This window comes from Abramis brama (assembly GCF_963993115.1).
Source record: "Abramis brama genome assembly, chromosome: 4".
Taxonomy (NCBI): Eukaryota; Metazoa; Chordata; class Actinopteri; order Cypriniformes; family Leuciscidae; genus Abramis; species Abramis brama.
In genome coordinates this window covers 47,683,500-47,708,423 of record NC_139966.1, presented here as the reverse complement: position 1 = coordinate 47,708,423, position 24,924 = coordinate 47,683,500, and the positions used below count along the sequence as shown (strand labels likewise).

Here is a 24,924-nt window from a genome sequence, read left to right as displayed (position 1 = left end):
GTGTGAATGGGTAGCTATCTATATGTGTGTGTGTGTGAATCGGTCGTGCATCAAGATGGCGGTGGCTCCTGACAGCAGAGTGCTCTCCTACAGTGTTTATAAATGGAGCTCGTACTCCTCTACATATTTACCCGAGTGAGTAACGCAAATTAAATACTCCCGTTGAGACTCTATTATGCTCTTAAATATACAAACACAGTTTATAATTCTGTAATTGTAATCAAATCCATTGCTTAATCTAACAAACGGGCCGGGCTACAGCAGACGGGTACATATACATAAAACAGCCGCAAATGTATAAACTGCAAACAACACAGCAAACGAATTCTCTAAACGTACACATTAATTTGCATTTAGATGCGCAAAAGTTCAGAAACGGCTCTAGATGTATGTAAATGTATAGATGTGACAGTCATGTTAGCATGCTAGGCTAGGCTGGGCTAGTATGAAGCAGCTCATATGATGCAAAAACACGCCTTCACGACACCTAATGTGTTTTATTGTACATGTCTTTATACAGATTGTGATGCTCTTTTATAGAACCTGGCAGGTGTCTTACTGCGTAGTATTTGTTATTTAGCCTTAAAATATTAATCAGAACTGCAGTAACAGTTATGATGTAGCCGGTTAGCTAACGTTACATGGCTAGTTTACTAGTGAACTGTTTTTCAGAAGTAAACAAACCTCAAATCGCTGGAAGCAGTTTTAAATGTTTTATTTTTCTTTACTTAAAAATATCAGGTCGAAATCTTAATTTTTCGTTAATGTTTCGCATCTTCATTAACGTTAGACTGCATAAAAGTATTTGGTGGCTAATGCTAAATTGTGGGAATATGACACTGATAGTCACAGACTATTTTTATCCCCTCTTTTAATCTTCTTCTGTTACTGTTAATCTACATATTATGCAACAGCTTTTAAGGCAAACTGTATTTCTACTGAATATGCTGTTATTTCTTGCTTCTATCAAGTGGCAGAGTTTCGAGCAGCTTATGTAACGTTAGACAGTTTATGAATCGCGGTTTTGAAACAGCCAATGAGTTTGGTGGTTTTTGCGGTCTAACATATAATATGCATGCAATTTGTGTATTGGAAAATGCTATATTTACATATATTATTACTACTATATTACTAATTTACATCACTTCTATATAATCTTTGTGTTAGATGTGACAGCTAGAGGCAAATGTGCTGTAGACTGACATAAACATGCGTTCATTGCTTTAGTCAGTGGTGAAGCATATCTTGTTGTGACACCTGTGTACCCTTACCAATTTTGTTTTTGCTTATCTCAAGCTTGTATGCTTTTATGAACTTTATCCAGCCAGCAGAACTGTGTTGGACTTGCAGTGTTTTTCCTGGGTCAAAAAGGGTCTTCTTCAGTGGTGGCGGATGAACACGGTCATCCACACACACAGTACAAAGTACCCTACCCATGTGAACTGCAAGCCCAGTACTGGCAATATATCCCAAATACATGCAAAGAAACCATTTCTAATATTAACTCATCTTGTTTATTTGTGAAATAAAAAAGAATCAGGACAGATCATAAAACAAATGTGCTTAGAACTGTTTTATATTTAAAAATCTGTACATTTAAATGTAAAAGTCACAAGACAAGTAACAAGAGTCTCATTCACTAAGCATGCCATTGCGTACGCACACAATGAACGATTTTAAGAACAAATCACAATTCACCAAAAATTTCGTAATAAAATTTACAAAAAAATATAGGAACAACTGAAACCACACATACGCAAAAATATAATCGTGTCTGTACGGCCTTATAATCGTGTTAAGAAGTTATATTTCATCCCAACATGACTATAATTATAGGCTATTGTAGTATGTTGCATTTATTATATTATATAATCCATATTATATAAAATTACATAATAAAATGATTAAATAATACAATTTAATTTCATCTTAAATGCATTCCATCGTATAGGCCACTACAGTTAGAGTAAGAAAAGCTGCCTTATAGCTTCAGCTGTGAGGTTTCTCTGAATTATGCACACATACAGCTGGCCAATGAGATAGGCCTATCTGTAATCTGGGTCTGTGTAAAAGATGTTTATTGTGAGAATGGCACACTTGGCGTTTGTTTGGGCGTGTTTTATGCAAATGAGCAACCTCGTGCACACGGCTGCTCATTTAGAATACTCCAAATTCACTAACAGAACAATTTTAAGAACAAATTCATGTGCGTGCCAACGTGTTGTGAATTGGTCAGTGATTTTTTGTGAGAAGTTCTACAAATACGAAATAATCCACGCAATTATAAATTATTAGTGAATGAGACCCACTGAGTGACTGATTTGAAAAGTGAACAACAAAGTAACACATTACATGGAAAAAGTGGCAGGTCTATTATTTTGCATTTATACTCCAATACTTAATGTGGTGTTTAACTCATCAGCTTTCGAATGTTTGCTTGCAGAAATATATTAGTGGATAAACCTAACGATCAGTCTTCCAGGTGGTCATCTGAGAGCAACTACCCTCCACAGGTAAATTCTGCTCCTCTTTTTCAGTGTTAACCTGAGCTGGATAATAGTTCAGGTTTTGCGAATGCTCTGCAGACATCCCCAATTACATGATTGAAATTCTTAATAATAATAATAATAATAATACGTTTTAGGGGTGTAACGGTACGTGTATTCGTACCGGACCGTTTCGGTACAGAGCTTTCGGTTCGGTGCACGTGTGTACCGAATGACCGAATGCAATATTTTGTGTGCGGAACATAGGTACATTTTCGTGTTTCCACACGAACATATTAAGTGGCGGAAGTCTCCGCTTTCAGCGCAAATCCCGCCCTGCAGCTGATTCTAAAGTTTTACCAGAGAATGTCTAATATGGCGAGAAGTTTCACCAGAGAATGTCTAATATGGCGAGAAGTTTCACTCTCAGTACACTTCCGGCTTCTGAACTGGTTGCAGTTCCACTCTGATTCCATATGAGGGCGCTCACAGGACGAGTGCAGAATGAATGGAGGTCAATGGCGGTATACCCCTCAAAATCCACTTTTCTCAGGATATAATTTTTTCTCTAGTAATTTGAATGTTGTATTCGAAAGGAGATGCAAAGAAATTACACATTGCTGGGTGTTAGATTTTTTAGAGTCACTTATTTGCTTTAAAAAGTCTTTCAAAATGTCAATGACGTCAGAATGCTGACGTCATTAGCAGAATGCTAGCGTGTTATGGGCAACAACAACTCAACCTGTAAGAAATCAAAACGACATAAGTACTCGTTCATTCAACTTTCGACCTAAAACCCATGTTGAACTTGCAAAATCTACAATCAGACCTGAGATTTCTCAACGGCAATCGGGTGAAAGAGACAAATTTAGCCGTCTAGCCCCATTGACTCCCATTCATTTTGCACTCATGGCGAGCGCCCCCAGTGGAACTCTGGTGGTACTACAACCAAAATTCGGTACAATAGGGCTTAATAGGGAGTGGGCAGGCTCTCCGTAGACGGGCTCTGGTTTCACTCTCAGTACACTTCCGGCTTCTGAACTGGTTGCAGTTCCACTCTGATTCCACATGAGGGCGCTCACAGGACGAGTGCAGAATGAATGGAGGTCTATGGCGCTATACCAATAAAAATCCACTTTTCTCAGGATATAATTTTTTGTCTAGTAATTTGAATGTTGTATTTGAAAGGAGATGCAAAGAAATTACACATTGCTGGGTGTTAGATTTTTTAGAGTCACTTATTTGCTTTAAAAAGTCTTTTAAAGTGTCAATGACATCATACACATGTACGACCAGAGATACTGCTTTACGGCAATCCTTCACTCACTTTGGTGCTTTCGCGCTCTGCACTTTCTTTTCTCTCGAGGCGTCGACAACACAGCTGACACAGGTAAATACAAGTGCTAGAAGAGTTTCTGTTTTGTTTGTTTCTGGTCCCGCTGCGGATGACACGATGCCATCAAGCGGGATCTCTGGTCGTAATCAGTCCTTCACTGACCAATCAGCGTTCATTAGCAGAATGCTAGCGTGTTATGGGCAACAACAACTCAGCCTGTAAGAAATCAAAAGGACATAAGTACTCGTTCATTCAACTTTCGACCTAAAACCCATGTTGAACTTGCAAAATCTACAATCAGATCTGAGATTTCTCAACGGCAATCGGGTGAAAGAAACAAATTTAGCCGTCTAGCCCCATTGACTCCCATTCATTTTGCACTCATGGGCGATCGCCCCCAGTGGAGATCTGGTGGAACTACAACCAAAATTCGGTACAATAGAGCTTAATAGGGAGTGGGCAGGCTCTCCGTAGACGGGCTCTGGTTTTACCTATGAGTTTTACATTCTCTGGTTTACCCGTCGTCACTGTAACCTAAACCAATGAAATCGACTGCAGGGCGAAAAAAAGCTTTTCCGCTCAGTGTGCGCCGCCGCACTCTCCGTTCCGTGTGTGTGTGTGTGTGTCGGCGCGCTGCGCTCTCTGCTCAATCTTCAATGTTCAATGTTCGACTCCGTGTTTGCGCTGCGCGTTCTGCTCTGTCGTTAACGGCCCAAACACTCCAATCATGGACCGATCACGCACTGGAAAAGCAAAGTCCGCTCAAATAAGGTGAAATTTCTCAGTAGTAGACTTCTGTTTGCTGAGCTGGTATATGCTGGCAACAATGGTAAAATGACCTGCTCTGATCACATGCTCTGGTAATAATAGCTTTGTAGGACTATATTTTATTTTGATAATTAGTAAAAAAAAAAAAAAGAAAAAGAAAAAAAAATCTTAAATTGATTATGTTGATTGATTATTGAAAAATAATAATACATTAATATATGTATGTTTAATATTATTTTAATATAGGGCTATTTTCTGTTCCTTTTTTTCCTGGTGTTTCATTTAATTAGGTGATTCTAAGTTTAATTATTGATGATAACAAGCTTGGAGGAATTGCAATTAATTAGTTTTTTTTTTTTATCGATTCCCAGCCTTAATTTTTAAATATGAGCAGGCCTACAAGCTGGGATTTGTAATGCTGCACTGTAATCATAGTTATTTATTTAAATTTTTTCATTAAATTTATTATGTGATATTGGTTTGAGACTGAGAGTATTTTATTTAGTGGAGAACTTTGCAGCAGTATTTTATTTCTTATTATTTTTTTAATTTTATATATATTTTATTATATTTTATTAAAAAGTGTAAACAAATTGTTAAAAAAAGTTTATAGTAATAAACAACCTGCAGTTTAATGTTTACATTTATTTCCCTTACTGTACCGAAAATAAACCGAACCGTGACTTTAAAACCGAGGTACGTACCGAACCGTGATTTTTGCGTACCGTTACACCCCTAATACGTTTATTTATAAAGTGACATTCCCACACTCAAAGCGCTACAGTTAAAAATAATTTTACATTTCAAAAGAAGAAATAATAAAAATATATATTAAATATAATAATAATAATAATAAAAAATATATTTTCAAAAGGTCTCTGCCTTAATGAGTATTGGCATTTGGCTTTAGAGACATGTGTTACTCAATGTGTTCATTATCTTATGCCTGGTTATGTTGACATTTTCATTCATTGACACTGTGCCATGCTTTCATCTTTCATCTTCTTTGCTGGCCTTGTACAGACCATGCAGTGCAGACAGACTTGTGGTTAAGCAATAAGGAAATTGAAAGTGCATGTTGGCGGTACAGTAGCACGTGCCCTCAACTTTTAACCGCAAAGGCTTGTTTTCTTTGTGTCCTTCCACTTTCGTCCTTTCACTTAAATAGTGCAGTCACCCTTCACAGAGTTCAGAAATCACAGTTCCTGTCATTATCCTTTCTTTTTTTTTCAGAAATACTGCTGCATTTGACCACTCTAAATGTTGTAAATCATTGCAGAAAATTCAATCAATGTTTCATCTGTGGTTTGAATGGTCTGAATGTTGTAAAAAAGATTTTTTACTGAGCTCTTAGTGCAGTCGGCCATCAGTGTTGGTGGATAGAATATCTCAGTCAATCTGTGTGAAATATTATTCCCATCTACAATGACAGTAGCCCATTCATTTTTAGGGTCTATGCAAGGTCTGTTTGTTCTGAGCAATACTTTACAAGCTGTGATTGTGGGCTTTTCTGTCATGTATGTCTATTGTCTACAGTTGATTGAATTGTTTTCATGAGGGCAACATGAGTAATAGAGCCCCTCCTGTTCACCTGCATCTGTTGGCACTCGCGGTCCCTGGCCATCAAGTGTTTTCGTATAAGAAACAAAAACACAAGAACAGAACTTCCTTGTGTTCTGTAATTTCAACAGAAGCGCAGATACCATAATGCATCAAAGTCGGCATAAAACGGAAGTTGCGATTAATCTTTTTTCCCCTATTGTGATGTATATATCTGAGCCAAACAGCTTCTCAAACAAGAAAAAATGTATGGTGGGACTTGATTTTGTCCATTGAGAATTGATTAGATGGTTGGATTGGTTTACTATTGCTGTGATCTCATGTGAGTGACAGGTTGTCCCACCCTCGGGCTGAGAAATAAGACACTGCAACAGGGAGAGGATGACAATTTGATAAAGATTATGATATGAATTAAGTAAAGTTCACAAATAATTTATAATTAGTACTGTAGTACTGTAATTTTCCATTTAAAAAAACAAGAATTGTTGACATGTCATGTCGACATTTATAAGAAAATTAGGTAAGCATCTGCAATGTATTAGTTAGTCAGTTATTTCTTCTGTGTAACAATTTGTTTCTAGAATTGTCCAGTGTCCACCCTAAATGGAAAGTGATGGGTATTGTATATGTCAAGCTCAAATTCTATTTTAATATTTTAGAATGTAATTTATTCCTGTGGTGGCAAGGCTGAATTTTCATCAGCCATTACTCCAGTATTCAGTGTCACATGATCCTTCAGAAATCATTCTTATATGCTGATTTGCTGTTCAAGAAACGTTTATTATTATTATTTATGTTGTTATGATGTTAAGTTGTGCTGCATAATTATTATGAAAAATGTGATACAATTTTAATTGAATGGAAAGTTCAAAAGAACAGGGTTATTTGAAATATAAATATTTTGTAACAGTAGAAATGTCTTTATACTCTCACTAATGTGTCTTTGCTGAATTAAAAAGTTTTAATTTCTTTAAAAAAAATCTTACTGACCCCATACGTTTAAACGTTTATGTATGATAGTTTTGAGGAGCAGCTGACTAACATTTGAGTTATCATTCACTGAAAATCTTCACCCCTAGATGGCTTTCAAATCTCATTTGTGTTTGTCTTTCATTACAAAACATCCTTGATGTCGAATCTGGAGCAACTATTAGAACACGGAAGTGTGTATGATACTAGAAATAGGTCTAGATTTGCTGTTGTGTTAAAGGTAACATTTTTTAATTATTATGTGTACAGTTATTATTGATGTTACAAATGACTGTTTCTGCGGTGTCAAAGCTAGAACATTTTGGTTTGGAATTGCTTTGATGTAACAATTTATTTTTCTGCTACTCAGTACTTGATCTTAAAACTGGAGAGACCAGCTATCGTTCTTAACATCACCTATGGCAAATATGAGAAAACTCACGTGTGCAACCTGAAGAAATTCAAGGTGTTTGGAGGCATGAGTGAAGAAAACATGACAGAACTCTTGTCTAGGTGAGTCCGGATGGAAAACTTTCATTTGATAACAATCTGCTTACAGGCTAATCTTTATGTCAGATAAGCTTTACAGACTCGTAGCTTTTTGACCATATTTAGAGTGGGTGACCAGATATACTTCACTTAGTAATGGGTCACCAGATACACAAACATTTTATAAAATGGCCTATAGTGTCTCTTGAGACGTGAGTAATGTTTGGGGAAATGGCTTCTTGTGATGTGATGTGATGTGATCATTCACTGTCTTTCTCATCTAATCCTAGTGGCCTTAAGAATGACTTCAACAAGGAGACATTCACGCTAAAGCACAAGATCGATGAGCAGATGTTTCCCTGCAGGTTCATTAAAATAGGTGAGTGTTTACCACAAAAGCAAGCTTAAGTCCTGGTGAACTCGTGTGCTGACACATTTAGGGGAAAGATTAGTCATTGCACGATTTTAGAGGAAGGCAATGAGTTGAATGAGTGATTGAATGACTCTGCAAATCTTAGATGGAACAAACAAGTGCTTGTGTGAATGTTGAACTCTTTTGACAAAGATTTTAATGTCTGAAACAGACAAAAAAAAAAAATTGTGGGTAGGAAATTTGAAATCAAAATGTTTGTCGTCATTTGTCTGAATGTCCTTTCTTGATGCTGTCTGTATGTGTTTGGTTGTCTACAGTGCCTCTGATGTCATGGGGGCCCAGTTTTAACTTCAGCATTTGGTATATTGAGTTACACGGCATTGAAGATCCAGACGTTGTCCAGCCCTGCCTTAACTGGTACAGTAAGGTGAGTTGTGTCCAAACATCCACCTGCACCAAAACTGCTCTTTCACGGTGAATCTCACAAAGAAATGTTGTCAATGGGTCATATTTCACCAAGAAAATCTAAATATTTTAGGACCGAGATAATAATATCCGTTATTAACCCAAAAGGTACTCTATGATTCATTATGGTAGGCTGTTTATTTTTTAAACCGAGCAGGATGGTTTTCGCGGGGAATTGCGTACATATGTCACTTACCCGTGTGTCTCGTCATATCTGTAAATGGAGAGAAGTTGCTCCGCCTACTTTTGACGTTTGTGGGTGAGTGGCAGAGGTTATTTGTAACAACGGGCGAGAAAGGTTGACATGGAGCAGCTAAATCTCGAACCTCCGGGGAATCGCCCGTTTTAAAAAAACTCAGAATAGAGGACTAGGGTTGGGAATCGTAAGAAATTTTCCGGTTTCGGTTCCGATTCCGGTTTCCGCCAAACAATTCCGGTTCCCATTCAATATAAATTATTAAAACAACTAAAAAAAAAACCTTTTTGTGTTTATTTCTGATACTTGTCAAATGAGTTTAACAGACTGGTAATGTCAACAAATTCAACATTATTTAGCAATTTTTGCAAAAATAATATATTTTTCTGAAGGAAAATAAACATTTCTGCATTCTCTAGGATAATTTGGGACCTCTCCTATAGCTTATAGTATCTCCAGCAGTGGAGAATACCCTCTCCGAAGGGGTAGAATATGCTTGAACACACATGTAAGATCCAGACAGGTGAAACAATATTTTTTAAATCGGTTTGAATGATTGATTCATAAAGACTTCACTTGTTTCATTACTGGATAAAACTGCTCTAGCAGTTAATAAACAGAACTGCATGCGTCTTGCGGAAGAACATTGTAGCTGGAGCTACTTCTCTGTTTATGTCTATGACACGGATGAGTCACGCAGGCACTGGGCTACTCCGCAGCGGTGCCGAACCGACCAGTGTAAGTAGTCCGAGTCTAAACGCTTATTACAGGCTTACCGTAGTGATTCAGGATGAGACAAAAACACAGTTTGAAAAAAGGCATTCATGATGTACTCACTCATTATATACATATTTGAAGCGACTTTCCAAAGGGTGATTTACTCTTGTTTTGGTTGCTACCGTAGGCATCAGTGTTTATTCTAGAACCATAAACTTTTATCTGAGTAAATCTGTGATCATTTGAATATTTGTAACAGAAATATCAGTAATGTGTTGTTGAAAAGACTGTGAAAGTAAAGCTGTTTCATATAACTGCTCTCTCTGGGTCAGCGACAGCGCAAACAGATTTGAATGTTCCGGTGTGAAGTTTTTGTCATTTAGGAATAAGAGTGCGTGGGTGTTTGAATCGAGATCGTTTAAAGATTAATGGTGCAGCTCTACTGTCTTTATACTCTCTCTCTCTCTCTCTCTCTCTCTCTCTCTCTCTCTCTCTGTCTCTGTCTCTGTCTCTGTCTCTCTCTCTCTGTTGATATCTGACGCAAAACGTATATGAGTAGCGCGAGGGCCAGTGCATTCATTACTATTTTAATATTCATGAGGTGAGACGTCGCTATTAAAGGATAAGCTCCCACACTTCGCACCAGAACCGTTTTCGGAACCGAAACTCAGGAATTTCGCACGGTTCCGGTATTTTAAAAAAAAACGTATTTTTACCGATTTTCGGTTCCCAACCCTATAGAGGACAGTCTTCTGGCAAAAAGAAAACACGACAGAGCTTGTAATAAAATGAGAATCAACATCGGCTTGGCTTTTCCGGAGATGGCGAGAACTCAAGAATTTGAAATGTTGTAAAAGTGATGCAGAGATGGCGTTTTTATTACTCCACAGATATGTAAGGTATTTTATTGAACAGATAAATTGCCTTTTAGCTCTCTAACAGAGTTCATTGTAAAGCATTATCTGTTGTGAAGGGTCATTTCTCATTGTATTTATGGTTGTTGTAGCGCTGTGCTGGAATTTATTTTCAAAGAAGTACCATGTCTGTTAATGGGTGTAGCTAAAGTAATGTCTTCAACTAGTCAGCTTGAGATCCTTTCCATCTAAACTGGTTATATCTCATAAGCGTAGTAGTGTATGTTTTATGAGCAGTAGGATAACCAGATTCATCCGCAGAGCGGAAAATGTTCTTCAGCAAAATGCATGCAGTTTTGTGAGGTTTAACCGCCAAAAGTTACATGTTGTACCTTTAAAGATAATCTCCTGAATGTCACTCAACATGTAAACTGAAGTGTTAATTGATTCCTTTGTAAGCTTTATTTCAGTAATCAGCGTAATTGTCTTTTTATGCCATAATCATTAACAGGTTTTAAATTGCCACGCTGTTCCAGTTGGGGATACATTCATGTTTATATAACACTTGCACACCATTTGCACAGGAAGTTTTACACAATATTAAACATGGTCTGAAGGCATGTTACAGTGGGTTTTTTTTCTTCTGGACAGTACCGTGAACAGGAGGCCATCCGCCTGTGCCTGAAACACTTCCGGCAACACAATTACACAGAAGCCTTCGAGTCTCTGCAGAAGAAAACACGGATCGCTCTGGAGCACCCCATGCTCACGCACCTTCACGAGCGGCTGGTCCTCAGAGGAGACTTTGACGCCTGCGAGGAGCTCATAGACAAAGCCGTGAGAGGTACCCCACCCAATGTTTCATCATATGGATATGTGCCACATTCATTAAGTAGGGAATGTGGGCATGTTGGTTCACTGTAGGGAACAGAATTGTTCGTGTTATGTGGCCAGCCAAATGTTTTGTCAAAAAAAAAAAGATGATCTACACTCAAAGATTCTGTTATAAGGGTTTTAAGTTATATTTCTTATATGCCATGCATAGAGAAGTTCTGATGTCAAAGAAATGTGACTTTCAATTTAAGAAATTCAATTTACCTATCCCAAAGATTTAGTTCCTCGTACTCTCACTATTTGAAAAGTGATTATTTACTGCTTTGCAAAACGTATTGTTTTTCACATACTCCCACCTTAACTAATATTTTCCTTTTGTATTGACTGAAGGGTGCAGAAATTACCAAGATATTTGATACAATTTAAATTACATTTCTTTAGCTCGAACAGTAGAGCATGGCACTCGATGGGTTTCGATTTCCAGGAAATGTAAATTTATAATTTGAATGCAGTGCACGTCTCTTTGGATAAACGTGTCTGCCAAATGCATACATGACATGTAAATGTAATTAACACAATGAGTCATAATGACCAACTTGCTTATTTTGTAGGAAACCTGTGGGTGTTGTCACACAAGCACAGTTGAGAACTTTAGTTTCCATAACAGTGGTGGTCATATGTCAGTAATGTGCAACATAAAAGTTTACCTGGCTATGATTCGATTTGAAGAACGTGTGTCCGCAGAGCACCTTTCAAGTAAATGAATAAATGTTGTTTAAATTTAAGGTAACATTTGAATATTTTGATTTGAAAATGGTTTGCTGTATATATGGTGGTACTCATTGACAGTGATCTAAATTAACTGGAGGTTGTGAATCTCTTGTGCTCTTGCTTTTGTAATCTCTGTCACTCATTTCAATAGAAATCTTTCATTGACAGTAAATGACTTGAAGCAGAGATTACACAGAAACAGTTCACAGGTTTTACATTGAAAGGGAGGAAGTGCAACACGCAATATGACCACTCTAGCAAAGGAAGTCCTGCCTTCCAAAAAGGCCAATTATCAGTCTTTTATGCCTATGTTCATGATACAGTTTATGTCAGGTTTAACTGGTCTAAACAATTCTTGTATGGCTGAAATCGCTGTCCAGTTGTCAAGCAAAAGTGGCCATTTTTGCTTGACAACTGGACAGCGATTTCAGCCATACAAGAATTGAAGTAAGCTTCAAGTCGCTTTGCTGAAAATGATTGAATTAAATTCACTCTACAGACAAAACAAATAGTCTCTCCTCAAGTTCGAGTCATTGGTTGATCCCATGTTGCTGTTGTCAGGCTGGTCAAGAACGAACAAACAGTGTTTACAGATTTTTGGGAGGATGGGATAGAAGAAAATATTTGACACACTTCAACTTTAAAGTTGTTCACAAAAGCGTTTTGCATTATTACACTTTTTTTTTTTTTAGTGGTCAAAGTCTAAATTACGGTAATTAGAATCTAATGTTCACTTGTTTCCCTCTCAGGAAGCATACATTAGCAAATTAAAGTGCTTTTTATTTGTTCTCTTCCAGATGGTTTGTTTAATCAGTACATCAGCCAGCAGGATTATAAGCCCCGCTGGAGTCAGATCATCCCCAAATGTAACAAAGGTATGACAGCAGGCTACTGAACACACAAGTGACGGCCTCTTGCTCTGAATCTGAACGCTGGACTCCAGGGAATCCATGTGTGCTGTATTAAATTACTTATGGGGTGTATTGATATTCAATATATCTTCCATGTTCTTGCTCTTTGCCTGTGTCTTGTTCCTGACACACACCTCTTCATTTACATTCATTCTTTCTCGTTTTCTCTGTTAGGTGATGGTGATGATAACAGGCCAGGCATGAGAGGAGGTCATCAGATGGTCATTGATGTTCAGACAGGTACATCTTACGTCAGGTGGTTTATTTGCAAAGTTTCTGATTGGCTGGTTATTGCAGTGCTATTTAGCTTGTCCTGTCTTGCTTGTAATGGAATGCCTGTTAAGACTGCATTTCGCCCCATAGTTACGACTTACGAGTTAAGAGCTGTTTTAAATGTGCGTGTGAATCTGTGAGCTTGTTGTTAGGAACAATCGATCCCACAGCCCTCATATGTCCCTGTACGTTCAGACTGACCTCGAGTAACCCACTCTACCGCTCAGCTGATGCTCAATAGCTCAAACAACTGTCTCTGCTTATCACCATGGCGACATCAGCCTTTCAACCTCAGCTCACAGCTGCTTCTCAAGAATATTATGATTTATAGCAGCTTAAAAAATACCATAATAGTTTTATCCTTTAGTTTCATATTGAATTTCTTACAAAGGTGTAAAACGCCTCTCACTCACCGACGCTTTGTCTTTGTTTTTAATTTGTCTTCGCCTCTTTGTCCGACAGAAACAGTGTATCTGTTTGGTGGCTGGGATGGAACGCAGGACTTGGCTGATTTCTGGGCATACAGTGTAAAGGAGAATCAATGGGCCTGCATATCCAGGGATACGGAGAAAGAGGTAAGAGAGAAAGCGAAAGAGGATTTTTTTTTCTTCAGTTATGACTCAGTTGCTGAATGGCACAGAAATACCCTAGATTTTTCAATCATGTCATTAAGTTTCACATACTTTGTTTTCTGTGCAAAGTGTGTTGATGGATGCGTACTCTTTCATCTGTAGGTTACTTAGATGGGTATTTTTGACTCATAGTTGGAATAGTTTGTGGATGAGCAAGATAATGAAATGTTTGTAATGAAAAATATGTACAGTAGATTGATGGCCTCAATGCTGATGGAGGCTTATGTGACCAAGAACCGCCAAGGACCCAAAGATTTGATAACATGGACCTCACTAATTTTGGATAATAATCACAATAATCCAGTGACTAGTTCTTTCTCAGAAATGCCCATAGTCGTATCCTGGTACCTTGTAAAAACAACTTTATTCTCTGATAAGCGGCTTTCGCACCAGGTGGTTATAGGAACTAATGCCTCGTTTCCACTGAGCAGTACGGTACGGTACGGGACAGTACGGTACGGTTCGGGTCTGTTAACCATGATCTGGCTAGCGTTTCCACTGCCAACAGTACCCTTACTTGATAGGCGTGGTGTTTCGATCAACGTCATTTTCGCGCGAAGAAGAACATAGAGCATGTAGAACATGCTACAATGGATGACATGCAGCAGATCTTGTTCTTGCTCCTCGACATGTTTGTCACAAGAAGACAAGCGCCGACATTAGGCTTTTCTCAATATCAAGTACGCAAAGTTTGTACTTGCCATGTGCGACTCCTACATGCAAATGGTACAGAGCGTTTTTAAAAGCGTCACTCAGCTCGCTCTGCTACTCCGGTTATCTCTGTTAACTTGCTCTGTATGTACATTTTAAGCAACAATAAAACGAAATATGTTATAAAACACCACTCTGCCTCTTTTCGTTTTCATTTAAATAAATTAAACATTATAGGGACACAAATGTGGTTCATGCGCAACGCATATTCATTATTCACTGCACGTTATACGTTATTCTATTTATAACAAAACGAAATTTAAAACACAACCCTAACGTTACCTCTTTTCGTTTAAATAAAAAATAAATAAACATATTCCAGGCAATATATGCGTTTGTACAAATGTTGCAATAAACATCAGTGATAATCTTGTAATAAAAAAATGACAAGAAACCATATTTCTTTTTGTAAAATTTCAGTTTTATCAATAATAGCCTATATAAAAGTTTAAGTAAAAGGTACAAGAAGCTATACAATAAGAAATAAAGCAAACAATTCAGTCAAATATCCAAATGCAGCGCTCTAGTCTAACATTACAAGTAAAGTTAAATATAAATAGCCTATAACGTTAATATGAAACTAAACTTAGCCCTCAGCCAAAACGATTGACAGGGAACTCATTATATATTCACGAGAGCAAAGATCGCCCGTTAGGTCTACACAAGACGAATTATATCTCATGTTTAACCACTACCGTCGGAGTAAGCGACGAACGTCAGAAGATTAGCCGAGGAAAGGCTCATCCAGCCGGGAAACATGAGCGCCCGCTGAACGCATGGATCTCACAACCGGGGAAAAAAAAAATCATCTTTATAAATAAACCACAGATTTGAGCTTTAAACAACTACATTCTCGCCTGAAAAACTCTTAAAATTACATTTCGTGATACAGTAACAGTAGTATTATATTAAACTGTATATTAAAAAATGGCGCTTCTTATGTTGTCATTCCCCTTGTAGCACGCGCAAGTGACGATTCTCTGTCAACTAATCAACGTCCTGCAGTGAGTCTAGCTCCACCTTTTAGTACCGTTCCACTGTGCTAGGTACCCCAATGGAAGGGTACCTAAAAAGTGGTACGGTACGGTTCAGCATTTTGGTACCATTCACAACTTTTGATAGTGGAAACGCAAATAAATGCGTACCGTTCCGTACCGTACCGTACCGTACTGCTCAGTGGAAACGAGGCATAAGTTATAGGGACTAGCCACCAGGGCAGTCCCCCGAGAACGTAATGTTTCCCTAGGACCATTTTCCTGGTTGCATTCACACCGCCAGTTGGAACCTAGAACTAAAATCTTTCCCAGTTCATGTAGTGCGTACACGCCAAAAAGCAGGTTCTTCCGCCATTGTTAATAAAAATTGAAATAGTGTAATGACAAGCAGATTCAATTGTACGATTTTGAAAGAACGTTTCCATTTTTGTGTCCAATATGCATCATGGTCTATAGGTTGTCTGAGTGTGTGGTGTAAGAGGTGAAAAAACCCAAAACCAAAACCAAATAAAGTTGTGATGTATTTCTTTTAGAACGGCCCCAGTGCGCGCTCATGCCACAAGATGTGCATCGACTCTCAGCGGAGGCAGATCTATACTCTAGGCCGTTATTTGGACTCCTCTGTCAGAAACAGCAAGTCCCTGAAAAGTGACTTCTACTGCTATGACATTGATGCCAACACGTGGACCCTCCTGAGCGAGGACACGTCCGCTGATGGAGGACCCAAACTTGTGTTTGACCACCAGGTACACATTTTAAATTACACAAAATTATTCAGGATTTATGCCCGCATACCACTAGGAGTCTCCCCTTTACAGTTTCATGATGAATAGTTCAGTATCTCTCAGAAAGTTGAACAAAGCTTCTGTCTTTCTCTCTCTTAGATGTGCATGGACTCTGAGAAGCACATGATCTACACTTTTGGTGGTCGGATTCTGACGTGTAACGGCAGCGTGGATGACGGCAGGACGTCGGAACCTCAGTTCAGCGGGCTTTACGCGTTTCACTGTCAAGCTGCTAGCTGGAGTCTGCTCAGAGAAGACTCATGTAACGCAGGGCCAGAGGACATCCAGTCCCGCATTGGACACTGCATGCTTTTCCACACGGTTTGTCTCCTTAGTAACGACCCATAAAGTCTGAGGTTTTTTTTTTACACGTTGACCTCTGTTTTGATTGATGCATTTGTGGATTGGGCAATATGACCAAAATCTTGAATTACTGTATGAGTAATTTTATATTACTTTAATATATAAATTTTTTTTTTTGTTAGTTTAATTCCCTAAAAAAAACGTTTAGAATTTATGGATGGTTTTGACAAAAATTCTGATGTGACAGTTTTGTTTCTCCGTCCCGCAGAGAAATCGCTGCTTGTACGTTTTTGGAGGTCAGAGGTCCAAAACATACTTGAATGATTTCTTCAGTTACGACGTTGACGGTGATCATGTGGAGATCATCTCAGATGGCACCAAGAAGGACTCAGGCATGGGTAAGATGTCATTAGCAAACTGTAAATTTGTAAACAAAAATACTGGCTGGGATTTATTGATACACTTTTTTGATCATACTGTAAGAATGACTCTTACAAAGCTGTGCCCTGTAAAGAAACTCCTTATAAGGATAGTATAGGAATCTTGAGCATGAAGGTGACATCATGTTCAGAAATAGAGTTAAATCAGGAGGGGATTATGTCACTGCGGCAGCATGCTACACGCATCGGAAGCGAACATGTGATCTATTGCAGCCCTACTATTCAACAGCTAAGTCATCTTGACATCATCTGTCTTCCTGATACTGATAGACACAGATCTGCTGATCTGGATGATGGTGATGAAAGTTTCTTGTGAGAACTGTCATGATGATTGGTGAATATTGCAGCAAATTCCTGAGCAGGGAGAACATGCTGCTCTACAAAGAACACGCGTTCTGCCGTTCATCAAGATATTCGCCTCTGAAGACTCCGCGTAAAATACACATTTTAATATTTAAAGCCTTCTCTAGTAGACCAGATATTTGCAGCCGTAGATGACTACTTAAGTTACGTAAACAAAATAGGCTAATTCTAGAGAAAATATCAGTGGTTACAGGCACAATCCAAGGGTTTCTAGATGGTTATTACAGTAATTTGGGTAGTTGTTAGGTGGTTACTTACTGACCCAAGTCTTTATGATATTCTGGTCCCTGCATAAGGGCACAGATCGCTCCCTTCTTGAATATAAGGGCTTTTCTGCATGTTTTATGTAATGGCTCAATATAACAGCACCCCTCTCTTCAAGGTGAATTTGAGGTAGCTTATGGCTTTTTTTGCAGAAACACAGCATTGTTGTTATTGTTGAAACTAAAACTATAATAACAAAAAAATTGTGATTAAAATAAAATGAATATTATATGAAAAACTGATAAATGTTAACCGAAAATATAAACTTAAAAGCTATTTAAAAAAATTACATACTATAATAGTATATAAATAATACAAAAAAAACCTCATATGAAAACTCAAATATAAGAAACATATGTGAAAGCATTTCTTCTCAGTGTCCGCCCTCTGTCGGCACAAATCAACATTTAACAATACTGATTTAAGTTCTCAGAACTTTGACTTCTGGAGAACTGAGTGATTTCTTAGAAAATACTTTCACGCCCACGCACTTGATTAACGTGATTAACATACCTAACCCAACACACACTGACGTCAGCTACACACTTGCACACACAATCAAGTCTTCTAACAAAGCAGACATTGTGAAACGTCTCTGATCATCACAGAGAAGCATTTGATGAGTTGACAGGTCATAAAGTCTGCACACCCACGTAATGTCCCTCAAATTTCTTCACTTTCTCTCTAATCAGTAATTATTGCATGATATTGTATCAAGCTCAGAGGGAAATACCAAACCGAACAGCCAGTTCACAGAGAAGAGAGACTCCGAAGGTGGATGAGTGTGAGAGCTTTGTGAAGCCTGAGAGAGATTGTGCAGACACAGGCCTGTGACACACTTCCTGTTCCCATAAACAGATTGTGTAAAATCTCAATGGGCGACTTGACGCAGTGAGAGAGTATAAAAAGACCTCTGTGTTCTCTCTGTTATCGTGTTAGAGAGAGATGTGTGTGCGACGAGGACAGGGGGTGACAGAAAGAGAACGAGATAGAAGGCTGCAGAGAGGGACAAAAATAAGACTGAACAGAATACAATTTACCAGGAAGGAAACAGTGAGCCCCAACAGAATGCTCACAACCACACCTTAAAGGAGTAGTTCACCCCCTAAAAAAACACATTTATCATGTAGTTCCAAACAGGGGTGATTGTTTTCTTTTGGGTATTAGAATTGCAGGACAATTCATAGATTAAAATGGTCTAAAGCTCTGCTGTGACATTATCATTACTCGTGAATAAATAAGTAAATAAATAATGGGCATGACATTGATTTGTTTTGAAACTTAAGAAAAATGTAAGAGAATAGAGGCCGTATGGATACAAGAGATTTGAAACCAGTTACCTTGGGCATCTGTGAGTTATACAGTCTAGCAAACATTAAGCAGAAATATTTGACTGAATGGGATGATTGGCCAATCAGAATGAAGTATTATAGAGAGCTGTGTAATATTCTAATTTAATATTATTTGTTAACATTATAAATGTGTTATTTCCTTAGTTTTAAATTAATATAATATTGCATTTTTAATCCTTAATAAATATGAATGCTTAAATATAATATATATAGTATAAAATGTATTAAAATAATAATATTAAAATATATAATAATAAATATTAAAATATATTTAAAAAATGGTACATTCAAGTATAAAATGATCAATTATTATATTTTCCTTAATACTTTAATATTGATATAATAAACCTTAATAAACATTAATACTTAAAAATATTTCATTAATAATATATTGATAGAAATGTAAAATTATTTTAATTTGCTCACATTGCAAGGCTGTTTACAAACAACTACACCAAGCTGCTATGTCATCATGCCACTTTAGCCACTTTATAAGTTTAAGTCCATCTGTGTTTGTGTTGCAGTACCAATGACCGGATTCACTCAGCGTGCCACCATCGACCCGGAGCTCAATGAGATCCACGTTCTATCAGGACTCAGCAAAGACAAAGACAAACGCGAGGAGAATGTGCGCAACTCTTTCTGGATCTATGACATTGCACGCAACAACTGGTGCGTGAGTTCTCGGACACGCTCTTCATCTGTGCGACATTGCACACTGCATGCTAATGAGTACACTAGACCTGTGCTTGTACACTGTGGCCCTGAGGACTGCACGCATTGGTTATCCACAATGTGCCTTCAGGCGCTTCATTCCTGAGATTGCCATACACTGCCGCAAAGGAAGAAAATCTTCAGTTATGATGAGAGAACATGTTCTCTCCTTACTGAACTGTATTTTCTCTTTGCAGTGCATTAAAAATGCAGCACTGAACGATGAGCGTATGATGCCCATAAAAGTATCATACAAAGACCCCTTATATAAATTGTTCTCAGCTTGAATGCGTATATTGAATAAAGCCAGAGTGAAAGTATAATTTCAAAGGCCTGATTGACCTTCACAAAGGGAGTTGGTGACCATCAAACAGGAACAGAATGTTCTCTGCTTGCGTGTGGGGCTGTGCGATTGTGTGTTGTGTATTAAATGTACTTTGCACTTAAAAGGGGGAGAAAAAACCTTTGTTCTGTACAATAATTGGAAAAAAAACTTGGCTTAGGGCGTCTGAAAAATTGGTCCCTCAGTGTTTCCTTTGGATGCAGTGTGCTGGTTTCTGTCGTTTTGTTTATTTGACTTGATTTGGGTTGGTGCAATTGTGTACACTTTGCTAGGACAGTATGCACAGTTTTAGTATGAAAGACTATCTGTGTGTTTGTGTGCAGGTCATGTGTTTATAAGAATGACCAGGCGGTGAAAGAAAACCCCGCTAAAGCCCTACAGGAAGAAGAACCTTGTCCTCGTTTTGCTCATCAGCTAGTCTACGACGAGTTGCACAAGGTAGTGTTCATTTCATATTTGCCATGGGTGTGGAAGCCAAATGATCTACATTTATGATTACTGTGGTGGTGTGGTTTAGGATTCGCTGGTTAAACACCTGACCTGATAACCCAAAGTTTGTAGGTTTCAACCCCAGCTAGCCTGGAGGAAGTTAACATAACCCTATTTACTTTCTTAATACTTAATAATAATAATAATAATAATAATAATAATAATGTTCCTTGTCTTATTGTTCTATCATTTTTAGATTTTTTTTGTTGTTGAATTTTGTTTTACTCAAACACATATTACATAAGTAAAATTAATCGCAAACACTGTTTTATGTTCTTTCTAAGGTTTCTGCAGTTTTTTTTTTTCTATTATTATATTATATTGTATTATATTAATTATATAATTTTTGTAATATAACAATACAAATAAAATAATGTGAATATTACAATAGTACTTTAGTATTCTATAAATGTAATATTAAAGGCTTTCAAAAGCTTATTTATAACTAACTCTTTAATTTAGACCGTTAACAACAAACTGTTTTTAACTGATAATTCATAATTCAAAGGTATCTGGTATCTATTGTGTATCCTCACTTTTCAAAAGAGACTCATAACGATTCTGTATCACAGCCTGATTGTAAATTATCAGCAGCTTTCAAATTATTAGGTTGTAAACTATATAATATATGCTATAAACCAAACATGTATACTATTTTCTACTACTGATAAAAACTAATATCTTTAATTGCTGTACTAATTAATCAAAGCAGTGAGCAGTGGTTTGATATGATGATATGGTACACAGGTGCATTATCTTTTCGGTGGAAACCCGGGGAAGTCCAGCTCTCCTAAAATGCGATTGGATGATTTCTGGTCCTTAAAGCTGTGCCGCCCTTCCAAAGAATATCTGCTTCGACACTGCAAATACCTCATTCGCAAATACAGGTACAAATATTCTTTCATCCGAGTTCAAGAGTGTTTCAAAACGCTTCACCCTGGCTCTTAAGAGATATTCATTATTCCGACCTCAAAGTTCTTGATTAGAAATTGTGCTTAAGAATAATATTTACTGAATTAGGTAGTCTGGTCTCTAGTTTCTCTCTCTGTTTATAGCCAAAGAAAACTGTCAGATAAGCTAAGTTTCCAAATGGCACTAGGAAAGTGTTTAGATATCTGTTCCATGTTAAACAGTTTGTACTGATTGTTAATACGCAGTTCATGCACTTGCTCTGATCCTACTCCGATCTGAATGTAAACCATTAGGACCAAGCTGTATTGTTATGTAATTGCAGTGTCATGCAGCACTGCAGTTAGTGATTAAGTTACAGTGGTATTTTTCCACCGGTGCATGTGATTTCTGCTCTCTTACTGCCCTCTTGTGGCCATATTGTTTTAGTTAATGGAATAATAATGTACTTGGGGAAATTCTGTACTCATTTTTCATGTTTGAGGTTTGCATTTTTAAACATGTTGTCATGTTTACACAGGCTTGTTGCCTTTTGTGTTTTTGCAGGTTTGAGGAGAAGGCTCAGACCGAGCCCTTGAATGCACTTAAATATCTACAGAATGATTTGTCTCTTACCGTGGACCACACTGACCCCGATGAGACAAAAGAGGTTAGGACCGCTGTAAAAAATGATTACATTTAATGCATGAACGCCAGTTCACACTGATAACTATATTGGCATCCACACCAGTGGAAGATATCGTTCTGTTTTATTGTAAGCGTGTTCTGCTTTTTTGTCGTCTGCCACTTAAATGCTCAAGCTCTGGAAGCAAGATGGATTCCGATCAATGTTTTATCGCTCATCAGCTGGAACATTTATTTTTCTGAAAGTGATCATTTCTCTGTGCTGTTATCGTATAGTTGTGGTGTGAACTCTGCTATTCTTTTTAGAAAATTGATAGAATTATATCTTTATCGTTATAGTTATCGTCCTTTGTGTGAACCGGCCTTTAGTGTGTTATTAACAAACAATAAACTTCTGCTATTGATTGAGTCAGGATGTGCATTTACAAAAAGTTGATTTCAGTTCAAATAAAGCCGTGTAAGTGCTTTAGTCAGACTAAAATTGCACCGTCACAATGAGCGTGTTTCATAAATAAATGTGCTTTTTGTGTGTTTATTTCCTGTAGTTCCAGCTCTTGCCCTCTGCTCTGTTCAAATCCAGCTCAGACTTCATTCCTCTAGGTGAGAGCTTTGTTCAGATTCATTTCATGAACATGATTGTCCCCCAGTCAGTTGCTCAAATATATTTATTAGTGCTTTGATTCTTAATATTGATCTTTTTTCTTTTCTTCATCACAGGCTTTTCAGATGTGGATCAGACGTACGCCCAGCGCACTCAGCTGTTCGACACACTGGTCAATTTCTTCCCTGACAATATGACCCCACCCAAGGGTAACCTAGTTGACCTCATCACCCTGTAGCCACGCCCCACACATTAGGCCACACCCTCGATAGACCTCTCAGACTCCTCCCACCAAAAACAGAAGTTATTTTTCTACATTTTCCACCCGAGGTGTGCCATGCCCACCTACTGTGTTTTCTCTTACAGATGTAATACCACTTAAACGTCACTGAGACTTATTTAATATGCAGAAATATAATTTTCTACTCTGGAGTGGCAGGGTTGTTTTTTTAGTTTTTTGTTTTAAAAAAAAGGTGTCAGAATTAGGTTTAAATTTGCATATCTGCCAAATTGTGAACTGATTTGATTTTTTTTTTCAGTCTATTTCCGTTTTATCTTTTAAATATTCTCTCATACAGTTTGCAAAATAGGTGAGTTATACATCCAAGCAGTTTACATCATAAAGAGGTGAATTTGATTTATGAACTGTGTGATCATCATGGGTTCCTTTCTGCCTTGCTATTTTAAATCACATTTTAATGGACAAACGTGCGCTGAGCCAGTGAAGGGCTGAGGCAAAGATCCGAGCGCCCTCTAGTGTCAGTTCTGATTTGATGACACATTTAGATGAATTTTGAAGGAGTTGTCCACTCAGTACTGGATTTGAATACTGGCTTCCATCTAAACCTGCTGCTGCTATTGGATGCTGCCATGACATTAGTGCTTTCTTTGACTCTTTAATAGATTCCATAACTAAAAATTGTCATCCACAATTCTTACAAGGAATATAGAGATATGTTCGAGATGTAACTTACACAAGAAGTGTTTTCCATTCTATGTGTGTGTAGGAATGCAATTATTAGTAGCACATTCATGTATGGCAACACTTTGTACTTTATAAGAGGTTATTTCACTCATATCCGTTAGCAAATGGATTTGCGAAACACTGCTGCAATTAGACAAACCGAAGACATGGATGAATTGAATTTTTGAAGTGTAGATTGCCGTTTACTTATGGTTTTGGCTGCTTTTATCCAAACTCAATGTAGTCCAGTTCACACTGCTGTGTTACATAGACTGTTCAGCGGACTGGTACCAACACAAAGGAGCCTTATCGGGACCACCGAAGACAGAAGAGACCCCTCACTATTTATTATTAATATTATTATTATTTCTTGGTGAACCTGAGCCCTTAATGTCATGTCTTATGTTCCTTCTTTCTCTATGATGTCATAGAGTTGTTTGTATGTGCCCTTCATTCCGTATGAGCTTCCGGATTAAAGTATGTTTGACGATAGTCTTCCATATAGTTCCACGTGAGTGTCTCCATCTGTGCGTCTGGATAACTTGGTCTCCATTTGTGCAGTGTTAGTTTAACAGCAGTTGTTTTAGAATTGTTTGTGTCCCTGTGCACGAGTAGGAATAAAAATCCTGTAATTGGATCGCTCTTAAATTTGCTGTACTTTTGGCTTCACCCACGCTGAAACCAAAGGCTCAAAGAACCATGGGACAGCACATTATGTTTCACCCTGCTGATTGTGTCCTCCCAAGTGGGATATTTCAATACCCTGAACCCAGTGTTAGCTGTAGTTTGGCCCTTGTGAAGCGAGGCGTGCGTCTGTGAAGATGCACTTGCGGCGCACCAGAGTGTGGAAGTTTGACTTCTCTGTGATTGGCCCATTTGTGAATTTGTTTTTTTGTTTTGTTTTTCTGCACTCTTGGTTTCTTTTCTGGTGTGAAAGCAATTTGGTTTATGATTTATGACTTGTAATCCAGGGCTTTCTTTGCCTTCCGTAGCTAGCATTGTCTTTGTGCCAGGAAGAAGTTTTTTTTTTTTCTTAAAATGAGGGGGAAAAAAATGAAATCATGGATACACGAGAGGATCAACACTTACAACCGGAGACTTTTTTGTTGCACTCAATGCCAAATACATTTTCTTGCTTTCAGTGTACATTTCTGCAGTGTCAGAGATGAAATGACTCTTCTTTTCCTCTCTCCTGGAAACCGTCATCTCGGCGAGCCTCCCTCTGCTCTCGAGCTAGGGCGCATTGAGATGTCAGCACTACACTGTGGCTCTCATGAATGTGTAGAACATATTAAAGAACTGCATTGTATGTAATGTACATAAAGAATAAAGATTGTATTTTGTTCAATTTTTCCTAAAAATCGTCTTGGTCTTCCTTTAACATTAGACCTATAAAAGCTTACAAGCGTTGACTCATGATTTGAGGTTTTATT

General features: G+C 37.8%; 1 protein-coding gene across 1 annotated transcript; it reads left to right on the top strand.

Annotated features, from left to right (window-relative positions):
* Positions 1 to 2: 2 nt before the first annotated feature.
* mkln1 (muskelin 1, intracellular mediator containing kelch motifs) lies at positions 3 to 24,852 on the top strand. The gene is made up of 18 exons (XM_084112661.1): positions 3 to 135; positions 2,444 to 2,513; positions 7,490 to 7,632; positions 7,899 to 7,987; positions 8,299 to 8,408; positions 10,865 to 11,057; positions 12,616 to 12,693; positions 12,904 to 12,969; positions 13,465 to 13,577; positions 15,874 to 16,086; positions 16,225 to 16,446; positions 16,697 to 16,826; positions 19,372 to 19,519; positions 20,228 to 20,342; positions 21,141 to 21,280; positions 21,849 to 21,951; positions 22,472 to 22,526; positions 22,644 to 24,852. Exons 1-18 carry the CDS (start codon positions 23 to 25, stop codon positions 22,763 to 22,765), a joined length of 2,223 nt encoding a protein of 740 aa, XP_083968787.1. The 5' UTR covers positions 3 to 22; the 3' UTR covers positions 22,766 to 24,852.
* The last annotated feature ends 72 nt before the right edge of the window (positions 24,853 to 24,924 follow it).